General features: G+C 40.9%; 1 protein-coding gene and 1 long non-coding RNA gene across 6 annotated transcripts in view; one reads left to right on the plus strand and one right to left on the minus strand.

Moving 5' to 3' along the window:
* dnmt3ab (DNA (cytosine-5-)-methyltransferase 3 alpha b) overlaps positions 1-18227 on the plus strand; it is a 45704-nt gene that overhangs the window by 22569 nt on the left and 4908 nt on the right. For 3 of the 5 annotated variants that reach the window (XM_028565354.1, XM_028565352.1, XM_028565356.1), the window contains 14 exons: positions 6396-6752; positions 8273-8431; positions 8673-8780; positions 9210-9366; positions 9601-9747; positions 10435-10479; positions 10878-10957; positions 11147-11259; positions 12686-12869; positions 12997-13081; positions 14208-14353; positions 15228-15318; positions 15479-15627; positions 16136-16236. In XM_028565354.1, coding sequence (XP_028421155.1) covers positions 6396-6752; positions 8273-8431; positions 8673-8780; positions 9210-9366; positions 9601-9747; positions 10435-10479; positions 10878-10957; positions 11147-11259; positions 12686-12869; positions 12997-13081; positions 14208-14353; positions 15228-15318; positions 15479-15627; positions 16136-16236 — 1922 coding nt within the window. The remainder of the gene's footprint in view (positions 1-6395; positions 6753-8272; positions 8432-8672; positions 8781-9209; positions 9367-9600; positions 9748-10434; positions 10480-10877; positions 10958-11146; positions 11260-12685; positions 12870-12996; positions 13082-14207; positions 14354-15227; positions 15319-15478; positions 15628-16135; positions 16237-18227) is intronic. The other 2 variants (XM_028565355.1, XM_028565357.1) reach the window with 1 other exon arrangement.
* Positions 13692-18185, minus strand: LOC114546534 (uncharacterized). Its single transcript, XR_003691066.1, has 3 exons — positions 18026-18185; positions 16091-16253; positions 13692-14368 (listed from the first exon to the last, which is right to left on the minus strand). It is a non-coding gene; the product is annotated as an uncharacterized LOC114546534 (long non-coding RNA).

Here is an 18227-nt window from a genome sequence, read left to right on the forward strand (position 1 = left end):
GTGCAAGCTTTGATCTAATTTGCACAATTTGTTTCGGCAGCAAAGCCCTTTCCTGAGGAGTTATATGATGCATAGCATTTAGTTTTAGTTCTGTTCTTGACACAGAGCTTTGCTGTTGCATGTTTCTGCAGCAGGGAGGACATGGTGGCTGAAAGGGTTACTGCCGTCTTGCACTTTCTCCAGAATCGCTCTTTTTTTCCTTGTGCCTTGTGTTACAGTGGACTTCTCCCGTCTCTCCCTCTCTGTTTCCCTCCCCCATTCTTCTCCTGACCCCTCCCCCAGCTATGGAAATGAACTCTGTGCTATGGATATGAGGGTGAAGATGAGGTTTGCAGCAAATTTCCAGCCCTGCTTGCAAGACAGCCTCTTGGCTCTCTGCCAACATTTTGCAAGTCCTCTCTAGCCAACCAGAATTCCTGTCGGCAATCACCTGACCCTGAATTCCCAGACAAAGAAATGTTCATGCTTTCTTTTTTTAAGCGATCTCTTCTACCCTGAGAGTGGGGGTGAAAAAAACTCAAGCCCCACACTGGATTATGAGGGTTTCGCGCTGGTGTGTATGGGTATGTGCACTGCATTGTTTGTTTGATAACATGAAGGAATAGCGTGCATGTCTGATTAGCCTGCTTACAGCGAGGGGAATATGCTGACTTCAGGTATTTCCACGAGAGTTGTCGTGGACCATCTGCTCTGCACGGCTTAAAGGGAAACCGTCTCTTTAAAAAAGGAAGAGTGAGCAGGCTTTAGCCGTGTTTGGGAAAAAGTTGCTTGCGTGAAAAAAAGTTTTTCCCGTGGGGTGAATATGTGCTGAAACTATTTCCTGTTTCATTGCAGCACCTAGAAATGTCAGAGTAGCATCATTTTCTTTTAGGTCAGATATATTTACCATAAAAATATTGCTGCTTTGTGAGAGCCACCATGATTTCACCTTACATAACATTTAGGTGGGAAAAAGGTGAAGTTGTTGTGTAGGCCGGAAATCCCTTTCCTTCCTTTCATTGTGTACTTTGTTCTGTTTGACTCAGGTCAACGATTTACTATAGGAAGAGTTACACGATAACTTGAAAATATTTTAAAGGGCTTTGGAGGAAGCCAATCAGCATCCTCAGGGGGCTTTTTTTTTTTAACAACTCCACTTGTGGATTCATGGGGAATTCTGTTTATGTATTCATGGCTGACTCTGTAATATTCCTAATTATCTCTTAAAAGGACGCAATACAATGAGAACCAGATGGCCTATTTGGGTGTGACCCCCCCAAGGCCACTCGTGAAATACACAGCCTTTGTAGGGATCTGTGCTAAAATCAGGCTAATGAATGCAGTGGCCACATCGCTGCACAACAGAACTTGCCACTTGTGCATTTTCAGACAGTATTTCCACTGTAAATGCAGCCTTTTTTCAAGGTTTTAGGATCAGCTTTTGCAGCGTTCTTGGTCTTATGCATCTTTAGCTACACCTGTCGTGAATTAAGGACGTTTGTATTATTTGTTCGCAGTCCTGACAAGCAGATAAGCTTAGGTCTTTGCACTGAAGACATATGTCACTGTATAATCCATCAAACAATTACACAAAACAGTCCCCGCTGTGTCTCTCCTGCCTGTTGCGCATGAGAGACTACTGCATTCAAAGGTCAAACTCTTTTGTGTTGCTTCAAAGGCTGGCTGTCACATTGTGTGAAGAAGTAATGTTCAGTGACAGTTTATTTCATCTAACTTTTACCTTTAATCAGAGTTTGCAGATTTCTTGTTTGTTTTGATTCCATGGCACCTGAATTGCTACTTTGACATCTTTTTTTTCCCTCTAATGTCTAATTTGTTTGACGCTTGTTGTCTTCATCTCTGTATTACATGAGTTTTCAGTGCTTAAGCAAAATGGTGTTTCATCTAAACAACTGCACTTTTGACTCTTTGAGACTAAGACGTGTTCCTCGTAATGTTAACAGCCTTATACTAGGGAGTTGTTGTCTTATAAATAACTGAAACTGTGCTGTAAACGTGACCTTTTTGTTAACAAGTATAGCCCAGAATGGACACTAAAGTATCATCTGCACACCCGAGAGACCAATATTTTTTCTCTTTTTTTCTGCCTCCAAGTGCACTCCGTCACCCCTTGAGCCCCCAGGGCAGTGTGCAAACTACGGGGGGCTCGGCTCCCCTTAATAAGACATGGGCTCCCCTGAAAACATGATTTGTGAAATTGGGGGGTCTAAAAATATTGACAATGTGTCATTTTGACATGCAATTTCAGTTTTGTGTAATGTCATCATTGTGGATTATCATGTGTAAAATTGCAAAAATATTCATTCATGCATGACGGCGATTTAAACCTAATTTACTTCAATGAAGATAGTGGCGGCACAAATTCAACTCATGTTTAGTACATGTTAACTCAAAGATTCGTAGAAAACATATATAAACGTTTGAGGCCATTAATCGGCGTGCAAAGTCCTTGAAATCCATTCTGCAGTTAGCAGCATATAGCCATGGCATAAAGAAAACAAGGCAGTTTAATTCATTCATTACTAAGAAATTGTGTAGCGATGACGTTAATAGCACGACCGATTCACCTGCTGCAAGCCCTGTTAGCACACCTCCCGCCGGGGTGACAACGCAAGAAGAAGCTGAAAAAGTAATGTCCTCTCTGGCTGAAGATGGTGGTGGTAACAGCTCGTCAGAGGCTGGTCACCATTATAACCCCTCTCGCTCCTCTCTCCCGTTAAACTGGAAGAGCCAATATACATGGCTGTTTGTTAAGGATAGAAGCTTGGGGTGCATGGCTTAGGCCTAATTGAACGGAGGAATTATGGTATTCTTCGGTAGCCTGAGTAACTTTAACCGTCATGTGAAATCTCAAAGACAGCCTGATTCTTTGCTTAGAGACTATTTGTTGAAAAAAGGGCTCCCCCAAATAGGGCTGGGTACCGAACATCAATACTTTTATGGCACCGAAAAAATATATATATTTCTCTTTCGGTGCCAAATTTCGGTTCCAAAAGCATCTGTGCGCGTAAGCGCAAGCTTATCTGTCCTCTCTGCATATTGACGAATGCAGTCGCAGTGCTGTTGAGTTTACACTTCCTCTTAGACAAGCAGGCACAACAATGGTTTCTCTGCCCTGATGACTGACTGACAGGCTGAGCTTGCAAGGCACTTTTAATAATGTTACTCTGAGTGAGCAGTTTTACCAGAATTTTTTAATTTTGATAACTGTTTTGATTAACAATTAAGGTGGAAAATAAAAGCTTTGTGTTTAATGTATTTTTGTTGATGTTGAAATGGATTTTAAAACATACGGTATCGAAAAAAGTATCGTTAGGAACCGGCATCGAAACTGAGGTATCGAAATTGGCACTGGATCGAAAGATTTTGAATGATACCCAGCCCTACCCCCAAAGGCCATCTTATAGTTCGAACACTGCCCCAGGGTATCATACTGTTGAGACCTCTAAGTCAGATTATCCCTTAGTGTGCACCCAACATGTCTCTACACCCTGCCAAAGTCCTGTAGAGCTTCTGCTTTCACTCTATCCATAACAAAATCCCCAATTATGTCAGCACAGTAACTTAGGTTTGGTTTTCCATTGTGTTCATATAGTTTTTCCAAAGGGAAAAAGTGTAGATGTTTTCACTGTGAGGTTGTTTAAACACATTTGCTCTGCTGTGTTTATACATCTATGTCTGCTATCATATTTGGTATTTGTCTTCAGCGTGCCGTGACAGCGGATATAAGTGGTGGTATTTCTGTGCTGTCAGTGACAGGCAGGCGTGCGTAAATGATAAAGACTGCATTGTGTCTCTGCTACCTCCTTTCCTATTTTCCCCTTTAGACTCTGAGGGCCTGTCTTACTGGTGGAGCTGCACACACTGTGAGGCCCCCAAAAGGGGGGCATTTACAACTGGGAAGAAGTCCAGAGACAAATATCTGGTTCTTATAGCCACTGTACTTTCATTCCTCCCCCCAACTGGCATTTCCAGTGTCACTTTCTCATTGGCTCTAAGGAGAAGGAACCCTGGAGACAGCCTGACCCTAAACACACCTAAATACGCTCAGTAACTTTATTGCCATTTACAGATTTCCTGGTATACCTCCGATTACTGGTCACCAGATATGAAGTAGCTTACTCTGGAGTAAATCCATAAAATCACGCTTTGCAGTTATTCTCTGTCAGCCCAGCAACAGCTCTCCTCAATTGCCAACATGATTACAGATTGTTTCTCCCCATACACATAGCGCATTTAGCAGTTTAATTGACATTTGTTAGTTTTTGCAGTTTACCATCTGGAACCACACATCCAAGCAGGCTGTCGAACACTAACTCCAATGTGCTTGCGCTGGAGCCAAGAAGCCTAACACATATGGCCAAGGGCTTTGAACCATCCATCCAGCGCTACAGTACAGATATTTATAAACCACAGCAGAGCCTCTTGATTGAAGAGCACATGTTTCTACTCTTCTGCGCCGAAACCCCTCCCCATGCAGTCTAAGCACCACCTACCCTTAAAGGCACTATTGTTTACGGGTCACACTGGGAGAGAGGACGGAGGATTGTGCTATACTCTCTCTCCTCTCTTGCCTTTTTTCTCCTCTTCCCACACCCAGTCCACCTCTGGACATTTACAGTGTGTGTGAGACATGAGAATTTGAGAAAGACTTGGGGAAAGTAAGCACAGCTGTGCAGCACTGCTCTCACGTGGAGCCTATAGTATGACTAACACGTGTTTACATATGGCACTGCAGATATATATTCTATACTGCAAGTGTGTGCGGGTATTTCTTTTTTTTAAAGAGTGAGAGGAGGAAAAGAAAGTTAACATGTGTGTGCATGTGAGTCCTATCGTGTGTGTGTTTGAGAGAGACATTAGAATGAGTGCAGCTGTTTTTACGGATTTACTGTGAGCGGCTTAAATCCCGGCTGTGTCTCGTCCTCTCTGATCGACCTAGCGGTTCAGTGTCAGGTACCACAAACCCAGTGAACTTTCCGCTGCAGCTCTGGGCACTATAGAGTTACTGTATACCGTGCCATTGATGAATGGGCCTTACAGTCTGACACTAAGAGTTTTGTTTGTGTTTTCTAAGGTTAGGATTTGGGTTTGTTATGGCCTTATTTGTTCTATTATTTTTAATTTTTCACTTTCAAGTTATCACTTTCAAGGGTCTTTTAGGCAAACTAGTGAGAGAGTATTTCCCCCCAAACTGTCCGTTTTCTAGAAGATTTGTAGTAGCCAGAGTTTAAAATTGTTCCTTTGTTTATTTTAGTGCACACTACGTTTTTGTTCAACACTCGTGTACAGCTAGTTGTATTAACAATTGCATTTGTCAGATTGGAAGAGTATTTTTTTTATTGCATGTTAAAGAAGCTCACTCAGTTGAAATTTTTAAATCTAGATTGAAAACCCACCTCTACTCATTATACTATAGCCAACCATAACACACCATCCTTTCTGCTTCCTTCACAAATAAACCTTTTCACTTATTGTCTTATGTTGCTGGTTTTGTATTGTTTATTATGACTGCTTTAAAGGCCCAATGTGTAGGAATTTCTCCCATCTAGCGTTGAGATCATATATCGCAATCAAATGTCTCGCACCACGCAGTTCAAAGTACGTATTACAGCTAAGGTAGCCTTCACGCTCTTTTCAATATCCTATTTCTGGGGGTAGATGAGGACTCCTGTGACAGCAAAAGGCGGAGCAGTATGTTGGTGATAGACGGGCCAAATCAACCAATCAGATCAAACTCTTGCCGAAACCAGTCGGGAGAAGAGCAAAAACATCTTTTTCTCAGAGAAAAGCCTCCAGTGCCATTTTTTTGCTCTTCTTTCAATGAAGGAATAATTTCTAATTTGGAAAAAACTTGCGCGATAGCTACGCTCATCTAATCCGTGGAAGCTGCCATGTTGTTTAGACTGAACAGTCGCTTTTCGTTGCGTCACACCTAAACCCGCCTCAAAACCAACGATGATTGGTCGGTCGTTTGGCAAACGGCTCCAAATTTTCTCTATCTGAAGATGCCAGACTGATCTGCGAGTAGAAAACTGCCTACCCCAGTTCATGCGAATGCAAATGTAAAATTTCAAGCCAAAAGGAATACTTGGAATTGATGGTGGAGTTAAATATTCATGAAAAAGGACAAGTTTGTGAACGGGCAAAACAGATTTTGATAATGAACAACTAAACATGTTACACACTGGGCCTTTAATGCTGTTCCATTGTTTTGTTGCTGACTGTTATGTCTGTGTTGCTTTAATTTTAAAGTGCACTGAGACCATGTCTAATGGTGATTTTACACTTTAAATAAATGTGATTAATTGATTGACATACTTAGCCTTAAACACTGGACACATCATATAAGAAATACCTGATCTCATCACTACTGTCCCTGGGCTGTGTTTCAGGCAGAGAAAAAGTCCAAACTGATGTCAGCGATGAATGCAATGAAAGATCATGAGGAGAATGAAACAGAGACCCAGAAAGAAGAGGTCTCAATAATTAAGCACCCATCGCCTTCAAAGCAGCAGCAACAGCAGCCTCAGTCACACACTCAGTCACAGCCTCAGTATCAACAGCAATCACAGCGGTCGCTGCCACAACAACATCAGCAGCCACCTCAGCAGCAGCAGCAGCAGCAGCAGCAGCAGCAGCAGCCTACTGACCCCGCCTCCCCCACTGTGGCCACAACCCCTGAGCCCATCGCCATCGGAGGTGGAGACAAGACATCCCCCAAGCCTGCAGACACTGAGCCGGAGTATGAGGTAAGAGAATATTTATTCACACTGATTGATGTCCAGCTGTACACTAATAGGATTTTACAACAGAGATCTCTATTGGAGAAAGGATTTAGTTTAAGGCCAGGGTTAATCCGTGTTGAGTAAAGCAGGCATTTGTGTTTTGGGAATTTATTCACTTCAGGTGTTTTACAGCTGTGATAGCCTCGTGGCGATCTGAAATTTACCAAGATGTCAATGTCACACCAAATATGTCATTTTGACTTAACGCAGTGTGTATAAAATGATGCAGGAGATTTACAGCATTAAAAAAAACATTGTGTGTGTAAGTAAGTAAAGTTTATTTCTATAGCACATTTAAAAACAGCTCGCACTGACCAAAGTGCTGTACATAGTGCATTAGCCACAGGTTAATAAAATAAAAATCAAACACACATACAAATCAGTGATTTAGGCTAAAATGACATCGAAAGACAAACACTTAATTACAAACATAGCAGGATAAGACCATTAAAATGTGTGTGTGTGTGTGCGTGTGTGCGTGCGTGTGTGTGTGTGTGTGTGTTTTATGGTAGGTTCGTATATTTCAGTCAATGGAAGCATTATATGGTTTCAACCATATTCGAAATATATGCAGTATATAATTCTATCTTATAGTGTGTATTAAAGAGGGGCGTCACTTTCCCAGACTTGTACAGGCTTTATACAACAGTTTGTGAAACTATTCTCTGATATGTACTGCTACTCCCTAAACCAGTAAACATATTTGATGTGGGAAATCTGTGAACTTGCCTTTTAACAGGGAAATGAATCTGTTTGGCGGCACCTGATCCATATTCTTCATATACAATCTATCTACAGTTTTGTCAACCTAATAGTCCATACTATAATCTTACCATATTGGTCTATTCTGTACACAAGATATCTTTTGCATGTCTGTCTGTCTTGGGAGAGGGATCTCTCCTCCGTTGCTCTTCCTGAGCTGTCTGTAGAGATGTTTCGATACTGCCTAAAACGCCGGTATCGGTATCAGGAAGTACTGGAGTTTATTCACCGATCCGATACCACGTAATATAGCCCTAAAGAAAATCTACATTAAAAGTAGTTTATTTATGTCCTTTTTCCATTATAACTGACTGTCAAACTGGATAATAAAAAGAAAGTTCTGGGGCGTTCATGTTTGTGTTTGTTCATGTTTCACAAAGAGTTTAACAACAAAGATAGAAATAATATCACATCCATACAGGGATAGTAGTATACAGTTGTTAAAACATAATAAAATATATGACACACTGGTATCGGATCGGTACTCTGTATCGGCTGATACGCAAGTTCAGGTATCGGAATCAGTAAGCAAAAAATGGAATTGGGCCATTCTAGCTGTCTGCCATCGTTTTATTCCAGTTAGAAAAAGTTTTTTGGGGAGTTAAACCTTATTCGAACAGAGGGACTAAGGATTGAGGCTTCACAGATTGTAAAAAGGTTTCGCAATTATGCCTAGAAGTTAATACAGAACGGATGATTTGTTTATTTTATTTTGACTACAGGACGGTCGTGGTTTTGGCATTGGCGAGCTGGTTTGGGGGAAGCTTCGAGGGTTCTCGTGGTGGCCAGGCCGCATTGTATCCTGGTGGATGACGGGACGGAGCAGAGCAGCTGAGGGAACCAGATGGGTTATGTGGTTTGGAGATGGAAAATTCTCAGTGGTGAGTGTTTAGAGCCATTTCTGTCAGGTGATTTTTTTTTCTTTTCAGCAGAAATTAAGCAAAACAGCTTTCAGTTTTTAGTGACAACCACACACTTTAATGAGATTTTTTTGTTTTATTTGCTCAACTAATTGCTACTTGTCAGTATAAAACAGAAACGTCATTAATGTCAAGCACTTTTTACCTCAATAACCCAATTCTTCCAACCAGTGAAGTAAACAGTTACATCATTTTCTTACAGGTCTGTGTAGAAAAACTCATGCCTTTAAGTTCCTTCAATAATGCCTTTCACCAACCAACTTACAACAAGCAGCCCATGTACAAGAAAGCCATCTATGAGGTGCTACAGGTGAGTATTGGAGCAGTGGGTTTCAAAATATTTTTGTTTAGTTTAAATAATCTTTATCAGCTTGATTCACTCATAAAAAAATCTGCCTTTCAAACTGAGCATGCTGCCTCAAAAATGATATAACTGCAGTGCTTGTATAGCTATAATGTAGTTTATTTTTTTAACTTACAAAGGCCACAATTGTTTTCACTTATTTAAATGAATAGTTACATTTGGGGAAATGTGCTTATTCACTTTCTTGCCGAGGGTTAGATGAGAAGATTGATACTGCGCTCCTATCTACCCTAGAAATTAAGCTAGAGGCAACAGACGTGTAGCTTAAGGAAATGAAAAAGCGGGTTGCTGAAGTCTTTTGTTGAGACATTGCCACACTGAATCATTCAGTAGATGATCATTTCAGTCATAAATGTTTTTTTTATGTGTCCGTAGGCGGCTAGCAGCCGGGCAGGCAAAGCCTTCATGGCCTGCCCCGACAGTGATGAGACAGAAACCTCCAAATCCGTGGAAATGCTGAACAAGCAGATGATTGACTGGGCTATGACAGGATTTCAGCCCACTGGACCCAAGGCTTTAGAGCCACCAGAAGGTAAGAGGAAGTCAATATTATCAAGCTTAAATGGTTGGACTTTTGATCAAGTTTGTTGCAAGCAACTGGGAGTCTTTTTACATTTCCCAGAAACTTCCAATGTGTATCAGCCCCTTTATCTCACAGATAAAAGCTGTTAATGGACCCCTTCAACTACAAATTTCTTAAACTAAGCGTGATAAAATTATTAATGTCGCCTGTAATATTAATGGTCTGACATGTTGTGCACCCCAGAGGAGCGTAACCCATACAAAGAGGTTTACCCTGAGATGTGGGTGGAGCCTGAAGCAGCAGCCTATACGCCTCCTCCAGCCAAAAAGCCTCGCAAAAGCACAGCAGAGAAACCCAAGGTCAAGGACATCATTGATGAGAGGACACGAGGTAAGGTGCCTCATTTATTAGGTTAAATAGGAGTCATGAATTCTCAATGGACTCAGCAGAGTTGTACATCAGAGTAAGTGGTCGGGGAAGTGGACAAGAGCTCCATTAGAGTGGCAAATACTATGAATAGATGTTTGTTTGAGTTGATTCCCAAACCAGCTTTATTGATATTACTGTAGGATGTCTTGGCAATGAGCAGCTGATTCAGTAACATAGCAGACACCAGTATCGGTGTGGCATAATGTTAAAAAGCTATTGTGAAAATCTGCTGATTCAATTATTAGTACAATAGTTTTACATTGTTCTTTGTTTTTTGTTTTATTTCCCTGTGTTTGACCATTCAATGTCCACCTGTTGCACCGTGTAATTCTGATGCTATGCTTAATGCTTTGAAGTTTGACTCTTTGTATAATTTAGTGCTGCACAACAATATGGAAATCACCTGTCATATATTAACCAAGTATCTACTCATGCTCAGACTCTTGGTTCTGAGTCAGAACCATTAGCATCCGGTCATTTATCCAACTTTAACCCTAAACTTGATGATTTAATGAGTCGAGAAAAAACTACTAGGAATAAAGGAGACAAAAGCTCACAAATGTATTGCCGAATGTGGATTCTGTTCATCTAAATTTCTCATCAATAGTCGTATTCTCATCAGTGTTGTACCATGTGTTGTATTTTCAGAGCGGCTTGTTAATGAAGTAAGACAAAAGTGCCGCAGCATAGAGGGTAAGTGATGTGTCCTCTGTGCTCTCTAGCTTGTAGCAGCACCGGAGGGGGAAGGGGGGGGGGGGGAGGGCTGTCAGGGGATGAATATCAAGACACTTTACACTTGTTGCCCTTGTTGTTGACAAGCAAAGCAGCAGAAATGTATGTGTCAGTGTTAATAAAACTATGAAGGAGTCAAGATGTAGAAATAACATTTCTATGATTTTTGCTGCTACACTGGCTCTCTTGTGAGTTCTCTCCAAACATATTAGCTACACTCATTAGATCTTCACCTCCATTACAGCTGTTAAAATAATTTAATTGAAAAGTGAAGTTCTGAGCAGCGCAGCAGCAGTGTGATTACACTTCTCTCTGACCTACCCCTTTTAAATACTGACATACTGCACTTCTTTCCACAGACATCTGTATCTCCTGTGGAAGTCTGAATGTTAGCATTGAGCACCCGCTGTTTGCTGGAGGAATGTGCCAGAGCTGTAAGGTAAGCTGTGATAGAGGTCATTAAAAAGTCTTAACTCCAACTACTGCGTCGTGAAAAGAAAATATCCCAGCTCCTTTCAAGCTAATAATAAACAGAACATATTTCATGCAGCACCTGATATCACTCCATTAAAATTTTGGTTTTTAAATATCTCAAACTGCTCAGTTTTATTTTGTCTCCTTTTCACAGAACTGCTTCCTAGAATGTGCGTATCAATATGACGACGATGGTTACCAGTCATACTGCACTATCTGCTGCGGAGGAAGAGAGGTGCTCATGTGCGGAAACAACAACTGCTGTCGGTAAGATTTCTACTGTGTAATGGAGGTGGCAGGGGGTAGTTTGAACTACAAAATCCACAATGTCTTCATCAACCGTGTAAATCTCAATCCTTTGCACAAAGATGCAATATGCTGTATGTGTGTATTGTGGTTGGCAGTGTCATAATATCGACAAAAAGTGAACAAAAGGAGTTATTGCTTTTGTAAAGCTGTGTAGCATTCCTGCAGCAAATGCAAATAATCCACATGTGACACTATTGAACCTAGATGTTACATAATTTCTTATTTGTAAATATTTCCAGAAATGTGCTTTACCCTGAAGACAAATTCTTCAAATAAATCTCCATAGGATATAAATGCACCATCTTTACACAAATGAGTAGTTTGTATGCCACTGCCTCAAAAGTACAGTTGTTCTTCCAATACAAATAGCAGGATTGTGCCATCATTGCACATACTGAACACATAATAGAGGCTTTGTAGTGGTGTCAAAAATCTAACTGCAGTGATGATCACAAATATTATATAAAGTGTGGTTGTATGTTGGTTGAATAGACCACTGTTAACTATAAAGTAATAGTCTGATAAAGTATCCTCACACGGACTACGAGATTTAAATCTAGAAAAATACCACTGAGAACAGATTGAGCCTTGTCAGTCACATGTTGGGCCAATCAGCAAACAATGGTTTGCTGTCTGGTTAGAAGATGGCATTTATAGAGATAGATAACTCAGTGCCTCTCAAAACTTCCTAATCTCATTCAAAACCATTAAAACTAGGCCTTGTAAATGTAAAGAGAAGACTGATGCTGCAATTGGGTGGCCTGTTTTTTTATTACCTCTGATTGATTTAGAAACCGGTGATGTTTTCTTATAAGCTGAACCCGCTCAACAGCAGTGTGTAAACAAAGCCACTATGATAACTGGCTAACAACATAATCTTTGAAACATGGGCCCCTCAGGCCCTGGTGATTTTTCATAGTAGTAGAAGTAAGTGAAAGAGCTCCTCAAGTTTAAATAAAAAAATGAATGGTTATTATTAAAGATGGCTCTGAATATCTTAAAATATGTGATCTGGGGCTGACCACTTCCTCTGGGTATAGCCAGTATAGCCAGATAAAAGTATTATTATATCGAACCACTAGAATACAGGAAAATACATCTACCATTAAACTTTTTTCTGGGGGAGGACCCCCAGAACCACCCAGTTTAAATTGTCCCACCCAAATTTTCAATGCTTCCCATGCCCATGTTGTTAACCCATTAGAAGACAAAAAAACTACAGTGCCCATGTTTATTATAATGAAGGAACGTGTCACCCGATGCAATGATGTGGCTAACTGATGTATTTTTAATACATTTTTTGACAACCCAACACTATCTTCTGCGAGATATTTGGTAGATGTATTATCACTTGTACTAATGAACCCCCCTGGCCTGTGTTCAGGTGTTTCTGTGTGGAGTGTGTCGACCTGCTCGTTGGTCAAGGAGCGGCCCACGCAGCCATCAAAGAGGACCCGTGGAACTGCTACATGTGTGGTCAGAAGGGTGTGTTTGGTCTACTGGGGCGTCGCACTGACTGGCCCAGCCGTCTCCAGCACTTCTTTGCAAATAATCATGAACAAGATTTTGTGAGTAATGGACCTTCAGGCTATAAATCCCATTGACTGTCTCACCGAGGAGTCTTTTTGTCCTGTGTGTCTCATGTTCTTCCCCCCTCTTAAATCTCTCTCTCTCTCTCTCTGCATTGTGTTTCAGGATGCACCAACGCTTTACCCCCCAGTCATGGTGGAGAAGAGGAAGCCCATTCGTGTCCTGTCGCTATTTGACGGCATAGCAACAGGTAAGACAAGATCCCCTTTCTTTAATTAAAGTCTGTATGAAATGTTCCGCTTGTAACAATTTACACCAAATACCCCCCCGTCTTCATTAAAGGTCCCATGGCATGAAAATTTCACTTTATGAGGTTTTTTAACATTAATATGCGTTCCCCCAGCCTGTCATTGTTCCCCCAGTGGCTAGAAATGGTGATAGGTGTAAACCGAGCCCTGGGTATCCTGCTCTGCCTTTGAGAAAATCAAAGCTCAGATGAGCCATTTTGGAATCTGCTCCTTATGAGGTCATAACAAGCAAGGTTACCTCCCCTTTCTCTGCTTTGCCCGCCCAGAGAATTTGGCCAACCCATGAGAGAGAGAGAGACATCATGGCTTTCAAACGAGAAAAGTGGCAGTTGGTCAAGGCCACACCCCCACCCTCCACCTTGCCCCCCCTCTCTCCTCCTCAATAGCTTCAGACACAGAAATGGCACATACTAAGGAAAGCTCATTGTGGGACTGGCTCTAGTGGCTGTAATTCTGCACCAAGGCTGAATTTTGGGAAAGAGACTTCAGATACAGTATTAGGGGACCACTAAGGTCTATATAAAAGCATCCAAAGAGCACCTTGTCATGGGACCTTTAAACACAACATTTAAATAATCATTTTGATCACAGTAAAATGAAAGTCATCCTTTTAGTTGACTTCCATGTCACGATATATACTATAATGAATCATTTAAATGTAATACTTTCCTAGTAATAACTTTGTTGGCCATCAAGAATTGCACATACAATTTAATCTAATAACACCATCATAGTCATTGTAAGAGTTTATCAGTCAATATGTAGTCTCGTATTGCCAGACCTTCCTCCACAGCGCTGCGGAGGTGGGTAGTAGTCAATATGTGACTGGTATTAAAGCATTATATTGCTGAGGGGAGACAAATGTAGGTTGAGCATGTTTCAGATACTGTAGTGAGAGTATTACATGGAGGATTTGAGTGGTCATTTTCAGTACTACTCAGCATATGATTTGTTTTCAAATCAGGGGCAGCTACTCAGCTACACATCAGTTTTTGCCTTTTCTCGTGCAGTTTATCGGTTTTGGTGTCCTCAGTTTTCTATGTTCTGTCTGACCTTTGACCTGTGCAGGGCTTTTGGTGCTGAAAGAACTTGGCATCCAAGTGGATCGCTATGTAGCTTCTGAAGTGTGCGAAGACTCCATCACCGTGGGTATCGTCCGGCATCAGGGTCGCATCATGTATGTTGGTGATGTGAGGAATGTCACACGCAAACATGTGAGTTTTTTTTTGCTTAATAGTGGGAAATGAGCACACATTGAACGACTGAGTAAATAACACACTGAGTGATAGTCAGCTATAATTACAGATGTGTTGCTAAGCACCTGGAGAATTCCAGAAGCATGCAAGAATTTCAAATACTTTTACTATTACGTACATTTTTGTGAATGAAATTTGCCCACAATCAGGTAGCCTGGAAATTCTGCTAATGAACAAACCTCGATAATGAACAAAAGCCCACCTCCTCATGAAGACGTGGCCCTCATCAGGCTGAAACCAGCGATTTACGAAAAAAGTTTGTGCAGTTCGGTGTTTGGGGAACACTCATACGAGAAAACTTCACCAAAAAATGGAAAAGAAGTTAAGGATAAGAATACAAAAATGTTCTTGCATGAGACCTAAATGTCTACTAAACAACAGCTGGTCTCCATTTCTAATACTGGTAAACCAGAAAGACCTGGACCCTAGCACTCCCAAACATCAAATATGTAGTCTCTTTTATGCCTGACCAACAAGGTTCCTTAACATGCCATACGCACAGTTTACTGACATCATGTTACGTGATTCCATGGCCACTGACATTCAATATTCTTTTAAGAGAAAAACAAAAAAACTTAGCTACCATGCCTCATTACCAACTACATTAAGCAGGAACACAACAGAGACCATTTTAAAGCATCCACTAGACTGAAGAAGTCAAACTGAATTGGTTAGGTTGGCTATTTTTATATTAAAAATAGTATTTTAACACAATATAACTTAAAGCTGGAGTAGTTTATTGGTGGATCACTTTGTCCTACAACATATCAATATCTATACTGTCTCTGTCTTTATGTCTGTGTTTCTGACTCTGTATCTTATCTATGTACAGATACAGGAGTGGGGTCCTTTTGACCTAGTTATTGGTGGAAGCCCATGCAATGACCTCTCTATAGTCAATCCTGCAAGGAAAGGTCTTTATGGTACGTTTACTGTTCACGGGTTATGACTTTCTTTGTGATGTTGTTTTGGATCCTGTCAAATACCAACAAGGTTGATAATCTTAATAGTAAATCACTAAAGTATCATCAGTATGTGCCTCTTACTGTACTTTAACACTGTTCAATGACTTCTGTCCCACAGAGGGCACCGGCCGCCTGTTCTTTGAGTTTTACAGGCTGCTCCATGAGGCTCGACCGAAGAACGGGGAAAACCGGCCTTTCTTCTGGCTCTTTGAAAATGTGGTTGCCATGGGTGTCAGCGATAAGAGGGACATATCTCGCTTTTTAGAGGTCAGTTTCTCTCTGACCGTTGAACTTGTTAGCTAATCCTTCAGTTCATAACTTCTACCAACTAGTTAAAACTAAGATTGTAATGTAGACACATTGATAAAAGACTTATGAATGCCCCCTTGTGGCACTAATGAATTATCTTTACACATTGTCCATGAGAACGGAGCGCTCTCTTAATATTGATGTAATAATTTGAATGTGCCATGTTTAATGTACTCCTAGACAGTGTCTTTTGCTCTCCATATTGCATTTTGTCATGTAAAGACCAGGTCAGCTATAGGTTTACAAATGTTCTCCACTTTTTTAAATGGTGGGAAACCGTAAAACAAATGCATTGAAGCTGACCTTTTTTCTAATTGATTTTAGTCAATCTAAACTATACAAGGATTTTCTCACCAATAATACTGTGCTATTAAATGGTAACTGTACTTTGCTATACACTCTGTTGAAAACAGCATCTTACCTTGGTCCCTGGTGTCTTTTCTTCTCTGCTTTACTTGGATTTCAGTGCAACCCAGTGATGATCGATGCCAAGGAAGTGTCTGCTGCCCACCGCGCCCGCTACTTCTGGGGTAACCTTCCCGGCATGAACAGGTTGGTGTCTGAATGGTGAGCGTGGCAGCAACCTGTGATGTACACAATGAAAAAAGTAATCCCTTTATACATGGGATATTTACAGAGTTGCTGTGTAACATATCACAAGCTTTTATCAATTACCCTAGTTAAAGGGTAACTACCGTTTTTCAACCTGGACACTATTTTCCAATGTTTTTGTGTCTAAGTGACTGATGGGAACAACAATCTTTGACAATGGTCCAGTATTAAGCAAGATCGCTGCTGTTGGCAGTGGTGAAACAAGCTACAATGTAATGTAATAGGGCAGTCCAGCCTGTATTTACCCAGTGTTTCCTCTATGTTGATAATTACTGCGGAGGCCCGCCACGCTAAGATTTCTGCCGCCACGGTATCAGAAATAGGGCAGACACACAACAGGGTTTCCGCTATGTACACCACGCACCGCCGCTCCTACAGCTGTTTATGAAAAGTCATAAAGTTGTAATTACACTCTACTGAACTCAAGCTAACTGTAATCTGCTCTCTCTCCCCTTAGGGTGAGCAACTTTATTCTCTTAGTGTCTGACAACATTAATCAAAAAATTATATAATAATAATAATATATATATAATATATATAATTATAAATTATTATAATGTGTGTTACAAAGTGACGCACGTTCGTCTCTGAAGTAAAGGCTGGACTACAATAGAGCTGTTTGGAGCAGTTTGTGAACAGTGTTTTCTGTTGGAGATGGTAAGTCCCTTTGGGGTGGACTTTGGGCTTTTTCACTTTGTAAACCTTTAACGTGCACAAAAAAGATATATAACACAATAAAGGAAAGGGAAAAAGCCAAAAATCATAATATGAGCACTTTAATACTGGACTAATTTCAAAGATTGTTGTTCCCATCGGTCACTTAGACACAAAAACGTAGGAAAATAGGGTCCAGATTGAAAAAAACGGTAGTTACCCTTTAAGATAGTGACAATGCCAGTCACATATTAACAGAATTAAGAAATTACAATAATGTACATGAGATGCCACCTGTCCAAAATCACGAACCTCGTTTAAGATATTGAAACTTGTGTATAAAAAATTAAGCATGATTCTGAAACTGATTTTGGTGGTAGTTTTGGAGTTTCTACCACTTCCGTAACATTGCCCGACTCTGACCATCACTGTCACTTACTGCTGCAGAAACACGCTTTTGTCATGCTTTTGTAACATCCAGTCTTGCAACTCCAACAGTGTCCTCTACGGTACCACAAACAAACCACATCCCCCCCAGTTCTCCCTGACTTCTACTGGCTCCTGGTTAAACACAGGATAAACTTAAAGATTCTGCTCCATACCTACAAAGCCCTCAACAACCTGGCTTCCCCTGGCTGTTTTTTTTTTAGCTACACATACACGTTAATGCAGCGGTAATACAAACCCAGAAACAGTAGGCTATAGCTTGGTAAAACCCTGACAGGGAACAACTTAGCTACCGCAGTACCGCACAGCGAGTGCTTTAACATTTTGCTGCTAATACAAACTTTTGCTTAAGTACAGTTTTGAATGAATGCAGTGCTTTTACTTTTAGTGGAGTATTTTCACAGTATAAATAATGTTACTTCTTCCACCACTGCTTTATTCAATATTACTTGGCTAAGCAGAATGCTCATTAGCATTCGGAGCTTAGTGTATGTAACGTTAGCTAGCTAACGTTAGCTAGCTAACGTTTAACGACATAGTTAAACCGGCCTTAAAGGTTTAATTCTCTAACTAACTGAGCTGAGCTAGCGTCACAACTTAGCAAAACCTATCATTCATAATTCAAGAACATTTCATCACTTACGACAAGCTAAACATGTTACGTTTTCACTCGGGGTTGACCTCCAGCAGGGCAGCTGTTTGGGTCTAACTCATAATTACACAGTGACTACTGCGTAGATGTAGTCCGGCTATCACCAGACCAAGCTCAATCTTTTAAGACTGAATTGCAGGGCGAAATCAAATCGCCGGCAGATCGGCTGGGTTAACCCAGTCTAGCGCAGATG

The sequence above is a fragment of the Perca flavescens genome, chromosome 20 (genome assembly GCF_004354835.1).
Source record: "Perca flavescens isolate YP-PL-M2 chromosome 20, PFLA_1.0, whole genome shotgun sequence".
Taxonomy (NCBI): Eukaryota; Metazoa; Chordata; class Actinopteri; order Perciformes; family Percidae; genus Perca; species Perca flavescens.